This window comes from Sminthopsis crassicaudata, chromosome 3, assembly GCF_048593235.1.
Source record: "Sminthopsis crassicaudata isolate SCR6 chromosome 3, ASM4859323v1, whole genome shotgun sequence".
In the NCBI taxonomy this organism is placed as follows: domain Eukaryota; kingdom Metazoa; phylum Chordata; class Mammalia; order Dasyuromorphia; family Dasyuridae; genus Sminthopsis; species Sminthopsis crassicaudata.
The window spans coordinates 585608237-585629802 of NC_133619.1; the positions used below are offsets into that span (position 1 = coordinate 585608237).

Below are 21566 nucleotides of genomic sequence, written 5' to 3' on the forward strand. Positions count from 1 at the left end.
AGTTCGAGTGGGAGAGGGACCTGGATGTGCACAGGCGCAGTCGGTCTCCGGCCGGGGGTAATCACTGCCATCTCTTCCTGGGGAAGGCCGCCGACAGGTAAGGGAGAGAACGCCGTGGAGCTACAGACATGGCGGAGAAGGAGAAAGGGCTTAGTGTCCGTGCGCTAGTGTCCCGGAAAAGAAGGGCGGGTTGCTCGTCACGGAAGTGCGCGGTGCCGCGCTGGCTCCCCGGGGGCTGCCTTGCAGGAGGCTCCTACGGTGCGGGGCAGCCTGGTGGGCAAGGCCGACAGACTTTAAGGTCTTGGCCAAGGCCTGATTTCTTGGGGACTCTGGGCCCCGGAAAGGTTAAGTTAAGTCACACAGGAAGTGTCAAGACCGGAATCGGGACCCTGCTGGACAGAGGATGTCGGGTAGTGCCTGGGGGGGGGGGGGGGTTTCGAGCGGGAGCCGAGGAGGGGATTAAATGATGCAGTATGCAGTGACCGGTCTCCTTACTGCCCCGGACAGTCCACTTCCGGACTCGGAGTTTTTTTCTCTTTTACCCCTTGAGATCTACTTTTTTTCTTATATACAACCTTGCCCCCTCCTTTTTTTTTTTTTTTTTTTTTTTTTTTGGCAGTTTTTAAAGCAACATAGAATTTATTAGAAACTTATTTTTCAAACTACTTGTAAAGATAGGTTTCAGTATTCATTTTTTGTAAAACTTTGTATTCTAAATTTTCCCCTCCCTTTTTTCCCTCCCCAACCCAGCAAGCAATCTGATATAGATTAAATATATGCAGTTCTTTTAAACATATTTCCTCATTTGTTATGTTGTGCAAGAAAAGTCAGAAAGGTGAAAATATTATGCTTCAATCCACATGCAGTTTCCATAATTCTCTGGATTCAATTAACATTTTTCCATCCCAAGTATATTGGAATTGCCTTGAATCACTGTATTATTGAAAAGAACAATTGATCATCTCATAAATCTTGTTGCTGTGTACAATGTTCTGGTTCTGCTTACTTCACTCAGCATCAATTCATGCAGTTCTTTCCAGGCTTTTCTGAAATCAGGCTGCTCATCATTTCTTATAGAACAATAATATTCCATTACCTTCATATACCAAAACATATTTAGCCATTCCTTAACTGAAGGGCAGCCACTCAATTGGAATCTCACTCTTTAGCTGCAGCTTTTCATTTTCTTCCTCCTTCCTTTTTATCACTCTACTAATTTACAATGTATTTCTTCCTCTCCAGCTAGCCTTCTGTATTCTTTCTTTCTGCCTTCAGGTCTTTGCTGTGGAGCTCAACCTGTTAAGTTTGAGTGTGTAACTGCTTGATAGGATAGAAAGATTTATGATTTCATTAGTGTTGGGTACATACTGTACTGATTCAGAGCATCACTCCTTCATACTTTAGTAGATTTTTCTTCATGAATTGATATGATTTAAGAAATGCTATCATGTTATCACCAAACTCCAGGGAAGAATCTCTTCAAATTTAGCTAAGCTGGTCCTTGAAGTCTTTTTATTTTAATAATATTTTGTGTGTGAGTGTGTGTGTATGTGTATGCGTGTGTAAGTGTATTTACATATATGTGTGTTTTGTCTATAAATATTTATTTTTGTATATTATATATTCTTGTCCTCCTGCTCAAATGCCTCACTGTGCTGTGATAATGCAGAGTCTGGAAGGCTTTTCCAATAGAATACAACTTGAGTTAGATCCTATCAAACTGGAAAGACTTTGAGCTCTTTGTCTTTTGTTAGAAGGCTTCAGTTACAGCACTTCATGAAGAACTAAAGCATAGAAGGGATGCTACCTGCATTTCTATAGTAAGTATTAAACCAATGAAATCAGAAATCCTTGAAGTAGTGAAGTATATTGAGAGATTATGGGAATTCATTCATTAATATTGGCTGAAGAGCCACAAGCTTTTAAAGAACTACCAGGGTTCCTTGCTAGGGGATACAGATTTGACTTCTAGGGGAAAGGATCCAGCTAAAATGACTTGATTTTTTTTTTTTTTTATCCCAGGTCACTGATTTGTAGAACCATGATGTTGCTAGAGCATAACCCTGGAGAGCAAGAATCAATCTTAATGAAAATATGTGGTCAGAGACCTTTCACCAGAGCTTCAGGGCAGAGACTAAGATGAAGAAGCAGATCCTGAACTGCTTATGGCAGAGGAATTAATTGACTCATCTGCTAGGTAACACAAGATTTTGGTAAAACATTAATAGCAAAGAGGGAATGATTGTAGAGGACTTCACTATAGTAGAATTGAAAGGTAAGAATTACAGATTATTTGAAAGGAATTAGTGGGGATTGGGGTGGGGAATCAGGGAAGAGGCAGCCATATCTGTCTACTGTGAGAAAAAGATACATGATGGGAGTGTGGTCTTTGTGGGGCATCTATGCTAATCCTAACTGTTTTTCTTCTTTTCTTTCCTTGTCCTTCTATTTCTCCCATCATATTACAAGCAACATACAAATGTTTGTCTGCCTCAAATCTGGTCATGCTATCTAGGCTGTGAGATGGTCCAGTTTCCTTTCTCCTATGAGACTGGTCTTCATCATATACTACACTACCCTACTTAAAGAAGCATTCCTTTTTTTGTGAACTAAACCCAGATGAGGTTTTAAGAAGGAACTTTAAGAAACAAAGAGAAAAATTAAGATCAAATAGAAAACAAAAACAAAAGCTTAATATCCCAAGTGAAAGGGAAGGCATTAATTACCTCACCCTGGGGACAGTGGGGGGAAAAAAAGGCCTTTGTCCTACTGCTAAATTTGCAATCTACTGAAATCCCTAAATCTTTTCCCTTTGAAATATGATCTATCCACAACTTTTCAGAGCAACTTTATATATTTAAACAAGATTTGCCTATTGAGAAAATCCAGAAGTTGGAGTGGGAAAATTATTTGAGTGAAGATCAACATAATTGAAAGCAGAAGTGATAATTGTAATTGGAATGCACCATATACCACTTGGATAAAAGGAGATAGATGAGAAATTCAGAAAGCAGGTCAAACTTAAATCTGGTACAGAGGAATAATGTTATGATGATATAGTAGTGATTTAGTTGAATTTATTGAATTTAGTCTTGCTCTATGCCAAATACAAAGCAATTAATAAATTAATTTTGAAGATCTAGACTGTAAATTCTGGAGGAAACACTGAAGCAAATAGCTGTTCTCATCTTGGTGACCTAACTGGCATCCTGAAGTTTCTTGGAACTTGATGTCTTTGCTTTAAACCTGTCACTTCCTTCCATAAAGACATCAAGTTCCAAGAAACTTCTGATGAATCCTGGACATGAAGAATACCTACCCTGTCTTGTGTCTTCTGCCTCTAGACTTCAAAGGAGGCTTTTCATTCTATTTTAGTGTGGTGGGAACATGGTTGATAGGGAGTAGCCATCAAAGCCAGAAAAACTTCGGTTTGAATCTTGTGTCTAACACATAGGCTGTGTAACTTTGGACAAATCACTTAGCACTTCAGTGCTCAGGGTAAACTCTCTAACTATTTTGCAGCGAAGGTACTATCCTGTACAAATAGAGAAAGTTCCTCACTTGACAGATATCTGTACCAGTGAAGTCATATCCTTATCCTTAGGCACATATGAATTGAGGGACAGGAAAGTCTTGGGCTTAGTATTTAGGGAACACAGTAGTGGCTAATAGGCATAGCTATAGTTGGGACTGTCTCACATTCTCCATTCCCATTTTTGACTTCTAATTTTGATGTATATAAAGCCATATGAAGGAGTAAGGGTAAAGAAAACATCATTCATTAGATGTTTGTATGTTGGGAAATTGCCCTTTATAAGCCCTTTGTCTAAAAGGTTTTGCCGTTTTTCCCTTAAATAATTTTTATTTTTACTTCTCATGATGTTTTCTTGCCTATACTTATTCTTCACAAAAGCTTTATGATATGAAGTAAGTATCATCATAATTTGTTTAGGGTCTCATGGCAAAGCCATGCATTCTTGGTATCTGTGAGACTTTTAATGCCTCATTCTATGACCTTTCTATCAGAACTTTTCACATTGCATTGGCACAGTGCAAATTTCCCAATTTCTTGCTTCTATCTTATTCTTTTTCCCAACCCAGAATAGTTAAACTTTTCCCGAGAGCTATTCCTTAGAGGCTAGAACATGCTGGACCAGAGACACTGAGGCAGATTTTCATACTGTCGGATAGATAAACTGAAGATCCTATAGTTATCATTTGGATCTCAGTTGTAATATTGTTCAATTCCTTTTTCATGGTAGCTTAAGCCTCCTTCAGCTCCTCTTAATCACCAGGAGGCTCAGAAGTGTAAGTGTCATATTTGACTGTCCAGTGTTATGGGTCAGAACTCTGAACTTGAATCAAGGAGCTAATTCAATGGAATTGATAAAGACAATGGTTATCTAGTTTAGCATGGTACTCTTAAGTTCGGTATGATTGGTTTAATCTTACAACAAATAATGGTTTCCTAGTGATATAATATAATGATTATTCTCAGTGTGGCGCATATAAGCAGAGACTGGAAGCCACAGAAGGGAAGCTCCCAAGAGGAACAGAAGATAAGCGCACTAGAAGCTCTCAAAGCCAAGGAGACAGAAATTAATTTCACCTTTAATCAAGCTCCTGGTGGCTGGCCTGGCCTCCTGTACTTCCCCCACTAAGACCAAGGCCAGATTGAAAGGTTCTCCAGAAAGTTGCCCAGTATCAGGCAAGGAGACAGTAAAAGATTTGGAATTTAACACCTGGCTGCTCTTGTGGTGATTACTAAACTGAAAGGAAGGCTGCTCCAGAGACTCCAAGAAAACCGAACATTATAGTTCAGCAGAGTCAACTCTTGCATGATGCTAATTTCCATCACTTACACCTCTAATTTGAGTTGCAAACTTAATTTCAGAGAACACAAGGGGTACCAAGTTATTTATTTTCCTATTAGTCCTATTTTCCAGATCTGGGTTCTGTCCTATGTTTCCTGTTGTGAACATTGGGATAGCCTTAGCTTCTCAGATTCTAATGTTTGTTACCTCTGTCATTGATCATGAGAGGTAGACTGGTCCCTGGTTTATATTTGGCTTCTTGCTGTATAGAGATTGTGTAGATTATACCTCACTGGGATTAGAGGATATCATTCTAGTGAGTTTGGGAGTTAAAAGGCAAAATTGAATTCTTTCGTGACATTTTTGTTCTCTCCTTACTCTAGTGTCTTAGAAATCTACTTTTCTCCAAGTTAATACAGAGAGGGAAAAAAAGGAACTAGAAATGACTTCTATTCTAATTTCAGCAAGATCCCAGGTAAGTAGATTTTCCCTCTAAATATCATCTCATTTATAAAAGTATTGATAATGCTCTTCATTCCTTCTTTTTGTATATAATAAAAAATAAAACTACAAAAATAAAAAAAATTAGAAAACAAAATAATACAATTTTTTGCATTTTATTTCTCCCTCTAATTCCTCATTCACATTAAAAAAATCTTTTAATCACATTTTTTAAACATTCATTTTCCCTCTGTCTCCTCACCATTCTTTGAGAAGGCAAGCAATTTGATATAGATTATACATATGCAATCATATTGATAAACTTTTCATTTGTCTTTGATCTTTTGTATTCACTCAAGTTCCCTGGTTCTCCCACATAAAACTATTCTTAAAGTTGGAATTCTTAGATTACTGGAGTTGGAAAGGGATGTAGGGAGGATGTAATCTTTTCTCTTCAATTTGACACATGAAGAAATTGAGACACAGATGTTAAATAGCTTCTTCATGTTCATTGTGAGAGATTTGAAATTTTATCTTCTGCTTCCTTTTGTAGTGCTTAGCATAGTATTTTTCCCTCTTGACTAATTGTTTCCTCATTGTTTTTTCTCTACATATTTAGTCCAATATGGACTTAGTATTGAATTAAATGCTATAAGATTAACAATATTAGATTATCTTTAAATAGATACATTGGGAGGCAACAAGTATATAAACAAACACACACAAGTAATACCATTTCTTGGAAAGTATAGATAATGATAATATAAGGGCCCATGATTTATTGCCAAGACTTGTGGCACAGACATAGTTGAGTTTAGAAAAAGGAGAAATTCTCATGGGAGAGAGTGATCAGAGAAGGTGATAGTATTTACACTGACTAGATTGAAACAGCATGTCTAAAATAGAAATTGTTCCCTTTTCCACAGAATCCAATTTCTTCCAGATTTCTCTAATTCTTTTGGGGTACCACCATTTCTCTTGTCTTTCAGGTTTGTAATTTTGACATTATCCTCAACTCTACCATTATCCTTACTTTACCTTGTTCTATGTGTGTATTCAGCTTATTCTCAAATATTAATGTTCCTATCTCTATATCATCTCTTCATGCTAATTCCTTTTCTCTATTCATGCAGACCCCATTTTAGTTTAGATTCTCATTAACTCTCATGTAGACTATTGCAGTAGCTTCTTTTTTTTTTTTTTTTTTCCCCTTGCTAAGGCAATTGGGGTTAAATGACTTACCCAGGGTCACACAGCTAGGAAGTATCAGGTGAGACCAGATTTGAACTCAGGTCCTCCTGACTTCAGGGCTGGTGCTCTATCTACTGTACCACTTAGCTGCCCCTATTGCAGTAGCTTCTTAACTGACCCTTCCAGATCTCTTCCCATGCTAATATATCTTCCACACTCCTTCCAAAGTGATTTCTCTTAACACATATATGACCTCTACTTATTAAATTCCAGTGGTTCCCATTTGCCTCTAGGATCAAATATCAGCTATTCTACTTAACCTTTAAAGCCACCTGACCTCTCCCTTTCTTTCCTCTCATTGGATATTTTTTCCCTTACACTTTCTATGATCTAGCCAGGTTGGTCTTCTTTTTCTTCAGCCCTCTATTTCTAGGCTAATGTCTTTACATTGACCATCTCTAGCTTAAACCACTTTTTTAGTTGTTGCTGTCTCCCCAACTGCTCCCTTCCTCTCAAATGTCCTTGTATTTAACTATTTGACATTCATTTTCTCTTTATATTCACCTTTCATTTATGTACTTGTCTCCTTTCTTAGAATATAAATTCTTTTTGAGTAGAAGTTGGTTATTTGATTCTTTGTATCCCTAACCCTTACTTACCCAATGCTTAACATATAATAGGGCCTTAAGTCATATCTTTTGATTGATTTATTGATGAATGAATATGGAGTTAATGGTTGGGAAATGTAAGTTATGGTTGGACATCCCAGTTAGACAGAAACATATAAACAAAGATTTGGAAGGGGAAGGGAAAGGATATAGTATCTGCTACTTGCTTGGCACCATACCCAGATAATAACTTATTTGAGATACCTGCTGGGTAGGTACTGTTATTATCCTCATTTTACAGTTGAGGAAACTGAAACAAATGGGTTAATTGGCTTGCCTAGGATCTCAGAGCTGTCTAAGGCTGGAATTGAATTAAGATCTTTCTGTCTCCATGTTTAGAGTTCTATACATGGTGTTATCCAGCTGCTTCTCAGTGGAAAACATCTATATTTTCTAGGAGCCAGTGATGAGACTGATTTGGCTGAAGTGGAGGATTTATATGTGGATTATGACTGAGGGCCTTGAATAATAGACAAATGGTATTTGTACTTTATTTTGGAGCATCCAAATGCCATTGATCCTAAGATCATGGACCTAGAAGTGGAAAGGACTTGGGAGGGTAGAGAGACCTGTGAAGGTAATGGAAATTAGGGAATTTTGAAAGGAGATGAGTCATTGACATGGTTATTGAAGCCAATAGGATAATAGGGGAATACAGAACGGAGAGCCAAATATGAAATGGGTGCCAGTCATCTAGCAAGTCCAAAGAAAGACCTGGTTAAGTAATATCAGTATTTAAAAAAGGTGTTCCAGTAAGAAGAAGGTAGCACGTCTTAAAGAATGACTGGGTGAAACAGCAAATTATAGACATAGTTAATAATTTCACTCAAGATAATGACAACGATGAGACATCATACCAAAATTTTTGGGATGCAGCTAAAGCGGTAATAAGGGGAAATTTTTATATCTTTAGAGGCTTACTTGAATAGAGAAAAAGAAGATCAACGAATTGGACTTACAACTTAAAAAGCTAGAAAAAGATCAAATTAAAAAACTCCAATCAAATACTAAACTTGAAATTCTAAAATTAAAAGGAGAAATTAATAATATTGAAAGTAAAAAAAACTATTGAATTAATAAATAAAACTAAGAGTTGGTTCTATGAAAAAACCAATAAAATAGATAAACCTTTGGTAAATCTGACCAGAAAAAGGAAAGAGGAAAATCAAATTGTTAGTTTTAATTTTTTTTTCCCCCTGAGGCTGGGGTTAAGTGACTTACCCAGGGTCACACAGCTAGGAAGTGTTAAGTGTCTGAGACAAATTTGAACTCGGTTCCTCCTGAATTCAAGGCTGGTGCTCTATCCACTGCACCACCTAGCTGTCCCAAATTGTTAGTTTTAAAAATGAAAAAGGGGAACTTTATGCCAATGAAAAGGAAATTAGAGCAATAATGGGGAGTTACTTTGCCCAACTTTATACCAATAAATTTGATAACCTAAGTGAAATGGATGACTACCTTCAAAAATATAGGCTTCCCAGATTAACAGAGGAGGAAGTAAATTGCTTAATAGTCCCATTTCAGAAAAAAGAAACAGAGCAAGCCATTAATCAACTCCATAAGGAAAAATCTCCAGGGGCAGATGGATTTACATGTGAATTCTACCAAATATTTAAAGGACAATTAGCCCCAATGTTATATAAACTATTTGAAAAAATAGGGAATGAAGGAGTCCTACCAAATTCCTTTTATGACACAGACATGGTACTGATACCTAAACCAAGTAGGTGGAAAACGGAGAAAGAAAACTATAGACAAATCTCCTTAATGAATATTGATGCTAAAATCTTAAATAAGATATTAGCAAAAAGACTACAGAAAATCATCCCCAGGATAATACACCATGATCAAGTAGGATTTATACCAGGAATGGAGGGCTGGTTTAATATTAGGAAAACTATTAGTATAATTGACCATATTAATAATCAAATTAAAAGAACCATATGATCATCTCAATAGATGCAGAAAAAACATTTGATAAAATCCAACATCCATTCCTATTAAAAACACTTGAGAGTATAGGAATAAATGGACTATTCCTTAAAATAGTCAGGAGCATCATATTTAAAACCTTCAGTAAACATCATATGTAATGGGGATAAACTGGAATTTTTCCCAGTAAGATCAAGAATGAAACAAGGTTGCCCACTATCACCATTACTATTCAATATTGTATTAGAAATGCTAGCCTTGGCAATAAGAGTCGAGAAAGAGATAAAAGGAATTAGAGTAGGTAATGAGGAAACCAAACTATCACTCTTTGCAGATGATATGATGATATACTTAGAGAATCCCGGAGATTCTAATAAAAAGCTATTAGAAATAACCCACAACTTTAGCAAAGTTGCTGGACACAAAATAAATCCACAAAAATCATCAGCATTTTTATACATCACCAACAAAATGCAACAGCAAGAGATACAAAGAGAAATTCCATTAAAAATAACTTTCGATAGTATAAAATATTTGGGAATCTATCTACCAAAGGAAAGTCAGGAATTATATGAGCAAAATTACAAAACATTTGCCACAAAAAGTCAGATTTAAATAATTGGAAAGACATCCAGTGCTCGTGGATAGGCCAAGCGAATATAATAAAGATGACAATACTCCCTAAACTAATCTGTTTATTTAGTGCTATACCAATCAGACTCCCAAGAAACGATTTTAATGATCTAGAAAAAATAATAACAAATTTCATATGGAAGAACAAAAGGTCAAGAATTTCAAAGGAATTAATGAAAAAGAAAATGAAATGAAGGTGGCCTAGCTGTAACTGATCTAAAACTATATTATAATGCAGCAGTCACCAAAGCTATTTGGTATTGGCTAAGAAATAGACTAGTTGATCAGGGGAATAGGTTAAACACACAGGACAAAATAGTGAACAACTGTAGCAATCTAGTGTTTGACAAACCTAAAGATCCCAACTTTTAGGATAAGAATTCATTATTTGACAAAAACTGGAAAACTAGAAATTAGAAAGATAAGATCAAAATGGGTCCATAACGAACGAGATCATAAATCAATTAGAGGAACATAGGATAGTTTACCTCTCAGACTTGAGGAGGAAGGAATTGGTGACCAAAGGAGAGCTAGAGATCATTATTGATTACAAAATAGAAAATTTTGATTACATCAAACTAAAAAGCTTTTGTACAAACAAAACTAATGCACACAAGATTAGAAGGGAAGTAACAAACTGGGAAAATATTTTTATAGTTAAAGGTTCTGATAAAGGCTTCATTTCCAAAATATATAGAGAACTGACTCTAATTTATAAGAAATCAAGCCATTCTCCAATTAATAAGTGGTCAAAGAATATGAATAGATAATTTTCAGATGATGAAATTGAAACTTTCCACTCATATGAAAGAGTGTTTCAAATCACTTGATCAGAGAAATGCAAATTAAGACAACTCTGAGATACCACTACACACCTGTCAGATTGGCTAAGATGACAGGAAAAAATAATGATAAATGTTGGAGGGTATGTGGGAAAACTGGGACACTGATGCATTGTTGGTGGAATTGTGAAAGAATCCAACCATTCTGGAGAGCAATCTGGAATTATGCCCAAAAAGTTATCAAACTGTGCATACCCTTTGATCCAGCAGTGCTACTACTGGGCTTATATCCTAAGGAAATACTAAAGAAGGGAAAGGGACCTATATGTGCCAAAATGTTTGTGGCAGCTCTTTTCGTAGTGGCTAGAAACTGGAAAATGAATGGATGCCCATCAATTGGAGAATGGTAAATTATGGTATATGAATATTGTGGAATATGATTGTTCTGTAAGACATGACCAGCAGGATGAATACAGAGAGGCTTGGAGAGACTTACATGAACTAATGCTGAGTAAAATGAGCAGAACTAGGAGATCATTATACTCTTCAACAACAATACTGTGTGAAGATGTATTCTGATGGAAATGGATATCTTCAACAAAGAGAAGATCTAATTCAGTTCCAATTGATGGACAGAATCAGCTATACCCAGAAAAGGAACACTGGGAAATGAGTGTAAACTGTTAGCATTTCTTGTTTTTCTTCCCAGGTCATTTTTACCTTCTGAATCCATTTCTTCATGTGCAACAAGAAATTCTGCACACATATATTGTATCTAGGATATACTATAACACATTTAATATGTATGAGACTGCCTGCCATCGGGGGGTTGGGGAGAGTGGAGGGAAGGAGGGAAAAGTCAGAATAGAAGTGAGTGCAAGGGATAATGTAAAAAATTACCCATGCATATGTTCTGTCAAAAAAGAAGTTATAATTATAAAATTAATAAAAAAAAAGTAAAAAAAAAAAAAAAAAAAGGTAGCACACATTTAAAGGAAAAAAATGAAACAAAAGCAAAAAAAATAATATTTTTAGAAAGAGAATGGAAAGAAGCCAGAGATTAATCATTTGAAAATGTTACTGAGAAACAGGTAGCAGGCTGATCACTCTTATCAGCTTCAGAAATACAAGGTGGAGGACATAGTCTGAAAAGCCTGCTCTTGTTAAGGGATTGAAAACTCCATGTAAGGCAGCAGTATTATGTAACAACCAAGAAAGTTTGTGTGCCTTAGACTGTGTGAAAATAGGGCTAATGAAGAGGGAATAATGGATCTCTTAGATCTCTGTTGGCTTTTATAGATTTTCTTTTTAGGTTTAAGTTTCTATGAGAGTTTCTTGAACCAGTGCTGGAGATTCTCCTGCCTTGAGTATGAGACAACTTCAGGCTGGTATTTTCTTTTTTCTTTTCATTTTCTTCCTAAGCATCTCAGATGAAGGTAAAGGTTGAACCACTAGCCTTTGTTATTAAGTCAGAAGAATGGAATTGTGCTGTTATCATTTGGCCCTGGTCTATGCTTTTGTCATCGAGAATGTATCATGAAGCTGTCAACTTCAAAAACTTATGCATTGGTGGGGATTTTTCCCTTTGAAGTACTGATCTTGTTTATATCTTGAACCACAAGGAACTTCTTTTGTCAGCTGGGAAAACTCACAAGGGTTGTACCTCTTTCAAGACCTGGTTCAAATGCTACTACTTTCCTCCAGAAGGGATCAGGGGGGAAAGAGAGAGCTAAATTGGTTCTTGGGGAATTGAAATCATCTTTGTGCACATGGTTCTTAGGTCAGTTTATTTATCCCTAACCTCTCTCCTGAAGTATTATCTCACACTTGAGTTGCCTCTTGGACATCTTGAATTGGACCACCCAAAGAAGTCCTAAATTCGACACACTGAACTCTTTTGTCTTCCCCCCTAAAACCTACCTTTTTTTTTCTGGCTTCCATAATGATAAAGTGCTAGTTAACACTTACATAGTGCTTACTTCAGGCCAAGTGCTATTGCTGATTGCTTTATCTCTATCTCTTCACTACAACTTGGGAGTTGGGTGCTGAAACAAACAGAGATTAAGTGACTTCCCCAGGATCACACTGCTGGTTACTGTCTAGGGCCAGACTTGAATTCAGGTCTTTTGACTATTGGTGTCAGACAGGCTTGCAGTCTGTTGTTATCTTTACACCCTAGATGTCACTCTTTTATACCACCCCCATCCAATCTGTCCATAAGTCTAGTCAGTGCTACCTTTGGAACTTTGTCATATATTCCCTGTCTATATGCTGGCACCAAGCTGGTGCAGGCTTCTCACCTCATTTCTGGACTATTGTAATAGCTTGCTACTTGGTTCTTTGTCTTAAGTCTTTCTCCTTTTCATTTGTCCTTCAGTCAGCTATCAGAGCTCGCTCCCTTTTTATGTAAACTCCATTGGTACTTCCAGGATGAAATATTAAATCCTCTATTTGAATTTCAAAACTCCTATAAGCTGTAAAAAAAACCCAGTCGTCTTGTACTTCACTTCTTTCCACATACTCTTGTCATCCAGTGACACTGGCCTCTCTGTTTCTTGCACAAGACAATTCGATTTCTGGGAGTTTTCACTGGCTATTCCCCATACTGTCTTTACCTTGCCTCTTCTTTCCCTTGATTTTCTTTATATCTCAGCTAAAATCCCACCTTCTGCCAGAAGCCTTTTCCTTCTACTGCTACTGTCTTCCCTCTGAGATTACCAATAAGTTATTCAGGTGTATATATTTTGTTAGTAGATAGTTTGGATATTTTAGACTTGACCCTTAGATTTTGAACTACTTTAGAGTAGGGAGTGGTGTGGTGGATAGAGTACTGAGCATGCAGTTAGGAATTTCAAGTCATGAATTCAAATCTGACCTGAGAAACTTACTAGCTGTGTGAGCCCAAGCAAGTCACTTAACCCTGTTTGCCTCAGGTCCTCAGATATAAGAGAAAACCCCAAAATGAGATCATGAAGAGTTGGACACAACTGAACAACAATAAACTAGGATCTCCTTTTTCTTTTATATCCCTGTTGTGTGCTTTCTAGAGCCCCCAAGTTGGGGTACCAAAATATACTATGCTTTCTTTCTTTTTTTTTATTATATTTATTTATTTTTTTATAAAAAATTTATGCATAGGTAATTTTTCAGCATTGACAATTGCAAAACCTTTTGTTCCAACTTTTCCCCTCCTTTCCCCCACCTCTTTGAAACAGTGTACAATTAGCCTGTGAAGGAAATAAAAAATGTAGGCAGACAAAAATAGAGGAATTGGGAATTCTATGTATTGTTTCATAGTCAACTCCCAGAGTTTTTTCGCTGGGTATAGCTAGTTCAGTTCATTACTGATCTGTTGGAACTGATTTGGTTCATCTCATTGTTGAAGAGGGCCTCGCCCATCAGAATTGATCGTCATATAGTATTTTTGTTGAAGTATGTAGTGATCTCCTGGTCCTGCTCATTTCATGTAAGTCTCTCCAGGCCTTTCTGAAATCATCCTGTTGGTCGTTTCTTACAGAACAATAATATTCCATAATATTCATATACCACAATTTATTCAGCCATTCTCCAATTGATGAGCATCCACTCAGTTTCCAGTTTCTGGCCACTACAAAGAGAGCTGCCACAAACATTCTTGCACATACCAGTCCCTTTCCCTTCTTTAAGATCTCTTCGAGATATAAACCCAGTAGTAACACTGCTGGATCAAAAGGTATGCACAGTTTGATAACTCTTTAAGCATAGTTCCAAATTGCTCTCCAGAATGGCTGGATGTATTCACAATTCCACCAACAATTGTACTATAATTTCTAAAGCCCCCACTCTGGGGTACCAAAATATACTATTGAGACTAGCTCTCTGGAGGATCTCAGGACCAGTCTGAGTCCTTGGTCTTAATGGAGAAATGATGAAGCAGGGGCCCATGAGGATGGTCAAAACATGAAGTCTGTTTATTCCAAATTCTCTCAGCCTTATATATCCTACTACCCTTATATAACCAAAGCATGTGCTAAGTATATAGTATTCCGGCAGGACCACATAAACAACTTGCTATTGTATGTAGATGATTCTTTGCCACCTGATATCACTCTAGTTTAACTACAACACAGATCTTCACCAACCCCTGACTTCTCAGGAATGCCTAAAGCCCTTAGGGGAGATGGGGAGCTGAACCAGACATTATTAGCAGGTTCCCTCTGGGCTGATGGGTCTTATACCTCACCCAGGGTTCCCCCACTATCTGTGGCCCTCAACATATCCCCAGGGCTTAATATAGTAATTGGCATATTGTAAATGCTTGCTACATGCTTGGTGATGACTTGCTGACTTGAAACAATAGATAACTGAGAAAGTGTAAAAGAGCACCCAGTTTTTTAGTGAGTTCTTCTGTGAACCATATGGACTGCTTCTCATTATATTGCCTATGTTAGTGAAGTGATTCCTGAACCATCATCAATTAGTTTTTAAAAAATTAGAAGAAACAAGAGAGGTATTGTATCATTAGAGGATATATTATCCCAGTTTTCAAAAAAAGGGAAGAGAGTAGAGTCTCCAAACTATAAGCAGATATCTTTAGCTTGATTCTGTGTAAAATAATAGATTGAATTATTAGGAAAATGATTATTTAGTAAGAAAAGCAATGTTCACCAATAACAAGCATGACTTCATGAACAATATATAGTCCAAAACAAATCTTATTTTCTTCCTTGTTCATCTGAAGATGATGATCAATAGAATGCTATGGATATAAGTTCATCTAGTTTTTGGCCAAGTCGTTGAGAAACTCTCTGCTAACTTTGTAAATAAGGTGGAAAGATGTAGACAATATGCTGCTATATAGATTCAATGAGATTGAATGACTTCAAAAAATAGTAATTAATAAATTGAAGTAAAGTATCTAGTGAAGTACATCTACCTCTCCTCATTTTTGCTAACATTGAATTCAATGTTTTTATCTGTTTCTTGGAAATGGGATTCTTGTTTTACTCTGCCTAGTCAATTCAGAAGTACAAAATTGTTCAGATGAAGCATCATTAAGAGATTTGTGGAGTACATCTGGCATGGAGCTTACACAAAAGATCAGGCAGGATCCAAAAGGATCTCTGTAGGCTGGAATGTTGGACTGAATCTAGTTAAATAAAATTCAGTAGGGATAAATGTAAAGTCTTGTACTTAAGCATAACAAATCAAAATCACAAGTAAAAAGTGATGAAAGCATGATTAGATAGTAGTTCTGAAAAAAGATCTTGAGATTGGAGTAGATTACAAGTTTCCTATGAATTAGTATGAATTACAGATTAACTAGGCTAGCAGCAGCTGGAATAGCTATTGAGATCTTGGGCTGCATTTAGAAGGGCAGAGCTTCTAGGCTTAAGGAGGCAATACTCCCACTGGAATCTGCTCTTAATAGACTTCATCTGGAGTGTGGTGTTGACATATAGTTACTATGGGAGCTATTGTGATCACGTAGTAAGAGAGACTAGATAAAGAGACAAATTTGATTTATATCCACACTTGGGGGTGTTGATTTGCATTATGAACTAAGGAAGCACACAACCTTCCACACAGTCTTTTGCCAGTGAGGCTTTGTACAAATCTTGTCCCATTTGAGAATGTTCTCACTCCTCAACTCTACTTCTTGATACACTAGCCTCCTTTTAAGTTTAAAGTGAGTAGGTATCTCCTTTGAAAGGTTTTTTCCACTTTCCCCATTTATTCCCTTTTCTGTGTAGAATTCGCGCTCCCCTCCTATGTCACATGTATTTTTTTATATATACCTTAAGTGTACTTATCTGCAAATATACTTTGCATATATTCCACTAATGGAATACAAACTCTTTTTGTGGTCAGTGACTCTTAACGTTTGTGTTTGCATCCCTAGCATTTAGCATAGTGCCTAGCACAGAAAAGTCACTTAATAAATGCTTGGTGACTGATTGGGGTTTCCTTTACTATTATTATATTTTATCTTTTCTTATATCATTGTGAACTTTAACAAACTTAATGAAAACAGAGTCCTGTCTCTTTCATTATTTTGTAGGTTGAAACCCCCTTTATTTGATACATTATTGCCATTCCTGCTATTTTGTATCATCCTTATATGATATATTTTATACCGGTATCTTAATTTTTATCTATCTATATCCTTTTCATAAAAATAAAAAAAAAAAGAATTAATTTCTGTTAACCAAAATATTTATTGCATTTGTATCTGCTTTTCTCACTGTTCTCTCCTTTACTTATTTTTCATCCACTTCTATCACATAAACATAGAATGTCCCCAAAGACACAGTTTTGTAGTTTTTTTCTCTCTTTTCCCTATACTCTCTTCCTTGTTTTTTTCTTTCATATGCTCCTCTTAGTTCAATGATCACTTTTATGTTGATGATTCACAAATCTGTATAATCAACCTCAGTCTTTCTTTTGAATTCAGTCCCACATCTCTCTTTATGGAATGTCTCCACCTGGATATTTTGTTAGTATTTCAAATTTGACATATCCAAAATAGAACTTAGCACTCTCCTCCTTCTACCTTCCCTATCCCTTTATGCCACTCTCCTCTCATACAAGTTTGAGGGTTCTTTCATGAAATTATACAGGCTTGAGTCCTGAGTCATTTTAATATTGTCTCTCTTGATAAGTTGTAATTACGGTCTATCAATTTTGCCAATATAGGAGCTCCCACATATATTTCAATTTCTCTAATCCTATTGCCATGATAAAAGTTTGACCCTTATTATGTCTTATCTGGGAAGTTAGACTTTCCCCTCCATAGTATATATTTCATATAGTTGCCAAAACAATTTTACAGGTCACTTTTGCTTCATAGTATGATATGGTTCAAATTGTTGGCCTAGTACTTGATGCCAGCCACAGTCTACTTCCACTAGAGCTCTAACCAAGAATCTTTGGGCCCAAAGCAAGCTGTATAAAACATGTATTCAGGTGTGGGAGAAGTGGGTAGATAGGAGACATTGCAGAGATTCTGGAATTTTGATTCCAGAATGATGCTGGAGCTTAAGAAACTTATTTTGTCCAGCCAGATTGTAGCTTCCAATTGTAATTTATTATCCTTACTTATTAGGTGCCAAGCTTTATTATTTCTATTCTGATAAATAACTGCAAGTATTGTTGGGACCCTTTACATTTGACACCATTGTACAAAATCCTGGTCATTCTGACAGTGATAGACCTGAGCTCCAATATGTTTCTAGCCTAGTTTCATTGTATTCTCCTTTTCTTATAACACATTCCAGTAAGATTGGACTCTTCTCTTTCCCTTGATTTCTCATGCTCAATTGTTGCATTTGTTTTAGCTGTTCCACATTTCTGGTAGGCACTTCTTTATCATTTCTACATTTCAGGGCTCATTTTAGGTGTTTGTTTTAACTTTTGTTTAACCTTGCTTGTTTCTCCTAGGTGAGGATATCCTCTCCTTCTTTGAGTATTCCTTAGCATTTCTTTTATTTTCCTCTTGTATTGTATTTATCATTGTGCATGCTCTTTTTCCTCTACTAGAACTGAGTTTATAAGAATACGTGACAATACTTTGTGTGTAGTAATTAGGTAATAAATCTTCATTGAATATAAATCAAATTTGATTTTTAAAAGTTTAGGATTATAAAGCATATGATTCACTTGAGCCTTATGTTGACAGTTGATTTGTCAGGAAATACTTAATAAAACATTCTTTGCTATAGTGCCTGATACAAAGTGATACATACACATGCATACACATACACACATACACATACATATACACACTGTATATTTAGTGTGTATGTATATACACATATATGTGCCTGTATATACATATATTTTTTATATATGTGTGTGTACACATACACACACACACACACACACACACACACACACACAATTTCCCTAATACCTGTTATGAAATATTGAAAACTTTCAGAGTTGTCAGAACCACTCCATAGATATGCTTTCAATTCTGTGTTTCCATGATGGTCTGTGTAAAGGACAGATGGTGATAGTCCTTGGCTGAATTAGAATTCATTTGTTGTTTCAGGAATCAGTGACATTCAAGGATATAGCTGTGAACTTCACTCGGGAAGAATGGGGGCAACTGGATCCTTCTCAAAGGGACTTGTATAGGGATGTAATGTTGGAAAACTATGGGAACCTTGTATCTATTGGTAAGGATAACTTTCCCTGATTGAGAATCTGTCCATTGAAGTGTCTTATTCTTATTTCCTAAAAGTTAAAAGACTTGTTTTTTTGTGTCCAAAGTATGAAAAGAATTTAAAATATTTACTAAGTGGATCATAGGACATCTTCTAAATCCCTTATGGCTGAGAGAGTATTTCTTTCTCATACTCTCAGATGAAATAGCTTTGTACCGTATAGCTAAAATTCAGCAGCAAATTCACTGTGCCTGCCCTGGGGCTGCACTTTGCCTACTTTTTTTGTTTGTTCAGGCAAGATATCCTCTAATACTCCAGAATGGATCTTAGTCTCTTGGCACAAAGAAAGTCATATGAAATTCTTTCTGAGCCTCAATCAACTCTAATCATCTCCTCATACTTTCTTGGAAATAAATATAGAGAATTTTTCAGAGGTTTTTGATACTGTCCTCATATATATTCTTTTCCCTTAAAAGAAAGGATATAGGTTTGCTTTTTGAGAAGGTTGTCTATCTACAACATTTTCTCACTTTTACCTCATGAGCAGGGCTTCCAGGTTCTAAACCAGAGGTGATCTCCCAGTTGGAGAAAGGAAATGCACCATGGATACCAGAGGAAGAATTCCCGAGAAATACTCGTATAGGTGAGTGAATGATGGTCATGCAGTAAGAAGTAAGCAACAACTCAGTCAGTTGTGCACCAGAATCTTTGGAATTTTGAACATAATTTTTCTCAGAGGGTCTTAGGTCTATGGGTAAGATCAGGAGCTATTTAGATCAAATTCTCTTGTATTTTTCCTTTTTTCCTTTGCTGATACCTGTATCCTCTCATATTTTTTTACCTCGGAAAAATGTTTTTTTTTTTTTTTCTTGTTAATTTAACAACATCAACAAAAACAAACATTTGGATATATAAAGAATAAGGCTTACATCTTACTTGACACATTTCCATTATATTTTATTTTAAAATGTATATATCACTTAATATAGGAATAAAAACATGCTGTTTACTTTTGTAAAAAAAAATGCCATTTATTTTTGTGTCTTCTGAATTGTCTTCTGTGTATTTTTTGTTGCTGTTGCTGTTATTGACAATGTCTAGGAAAATCACCTCTTTTGTTTTGTGCTTAAGCTTAACTTTTTTTTTTTTTTTTTTTTTTAATTGCTGAGGCAATTAGGCTAAGTAACTTGCCCAGGGTCACACAGCTAGGAAATATTGGTATCTGAGGTCAAATTTGAACTCAAGTCCTCCTGATTTCAGGGCTGGTGCTCTATCCCCTGTACTACCCCATGCCCCAACTTCCCACTTAATTAATCAGGTTGTCCATTAGTTATCCTTATTACATTGTCAAACCTTCTCTTACTTTAACTTTGTATTCAAGATTACTAACTTGACTAATTAAGTACCCTTATTCTTGTAACATAAATAGGCAACCTTTTTTCCATTTATACATTTCTTAGAGACTCTTTAAGCCACTTCTTCCACATAAAACATCTTTGGAAATAAATTACAACCAACTTAAGTCTATCACACATCTTTTCATTGCCTTTTGGGTAGCTTTTGATTTTTTAGATACTGTGGTATTCTAAGATTCACAACATAATCAGAAAAGCCTTATTCCCCCTCTCTCCACCATTGATATAAAAAGTTTTTTTTTTTTTTTAATATGAGGAAACAACTTTTGTTCAGTTTTTGACCCCACTCGTCCTTCCTTACCATATAATGTACTGGCATATTTAATAATTCTTTGGATTAGCCATTCAACTATTTGTTATTATAGTCAGTAGGCACTTTTCAATCATTTTAAACCTCTGGCCCAATCCTTTATGGATTATTGGCCAGTATCTTTGGAGTAGTCATGGATATCATTGAAGAGACTTTGTGGTGTTCTCTAGCTTGTGATTGAAACATTATAATATCATCTACAAATAGAAACATTTAGGAGATCTCATTTGCTGAGGAATCCCTTCTTCATTTGGACCCTGCATGGAACATTTTACATGACAATGTCACATACTTTAGAACTCATAGTAATTGCTATCTTTACAACATTGAAGTCTGATTTTCTTCTCTTGGTCCATAGTGTTCTATGTATGCCTCTATACTTTCTACCTTATTCTTTGATAAATGTTCCATTCATTTTAAGTGTGGTATTTAGTATTTCTTTTCTCATTGTTATCTCATTACTTAACATGTACTCTGGATTCATTTAACTTACTTCATTTGGGACCTCATATTGAACAATTCAGCTATATGTTACCATCTATATTTGAATCCCTCTTGTTTTGTCATCATTCATATTATCTCAAATCCCATCCATAGTTTATCTTAATCATTTGCTTTTTTTTTTTTTTTTTTTCTTCATTTTTTATACTCTTATTCTGTTGAATGCTGGTGGAAAGAGTCACAATGTCAACTGGATGTTTATATTAAATTTATGTTATAATTTCATCTGGGCCTTCAATTATTGTTGTTCAATTGTTTTTCAGTCAGTTATGACTCTTCATGAAACCATTTGGGATTTTTTTGGCAAAGATACTGGAGTAATTTGCCTTTTACCCCTCAGCAGATCTTCAATACCACATAGTGCTTCTTTTATTCTTCCTGTAATGATAATCTATCTCCCTTCATCTAGTAGTTATTAATCTGCTTTTCTTTCTCAGTGCTATTCCTGACTACCTTTGTCTTAGCAGATGTCTTTTTACTTTGCTTAGAGTGGAGGACTTCTGTTCTGACTTCCTTCATCTTCATTAATTGCTAACTTAAAACCTCTCCTGGATCTTTACTTAGAGTCCCCCTCCTTTGTTGAAATATTTGAAGAGGGAGTGGGTCTACTCTTTGCCAAGGCCAATCTTTTTACTTGTGTCCTTAATTCCCTTTCCCTCATTTGTCTTTCAGGGGTACTCCCAATCCATTATTCTAATTCTTTTATTTTCAGTCCTCTATATACTTTTCATT

The 21566-nt window shown here is 36.0% G+C and overlaps 1 protein-coding gene across 1 annotated transcript in view; it reads left to right on the top strand.

Annotated features, from left to right (window-relative positions):
- Positions 1-454: 454 nt before the first annotated feature.
- LOC141562518 (zinc finger protein 184-like) overlaps positions 455-21566 on the top strand; it is a 46516-nt gene continuing 25404 nt past the window's right edge. Inside the window, exons 1-5 of the mRNA XM_074302539.1 lie at positions 455-1820; positions 2023-2275; positions 5198-5289; positions 18494-18620; positions 19156-19251. Of these exons, the coding sequence (XP_074158640.1) occupies positions 5257-5289; positions 18494-18620; positions 19156-19251 (256 nt within the window). The 5' untranslated portion in view covers positions 455-1820; positions 2023-2275; positions 5198-5256. The remainder of the gene's footprint in view (positions 1821-2022; positions 2276-5197; positions 5290-18493; positions 18621-19155; positions 19252-21566) is intronic.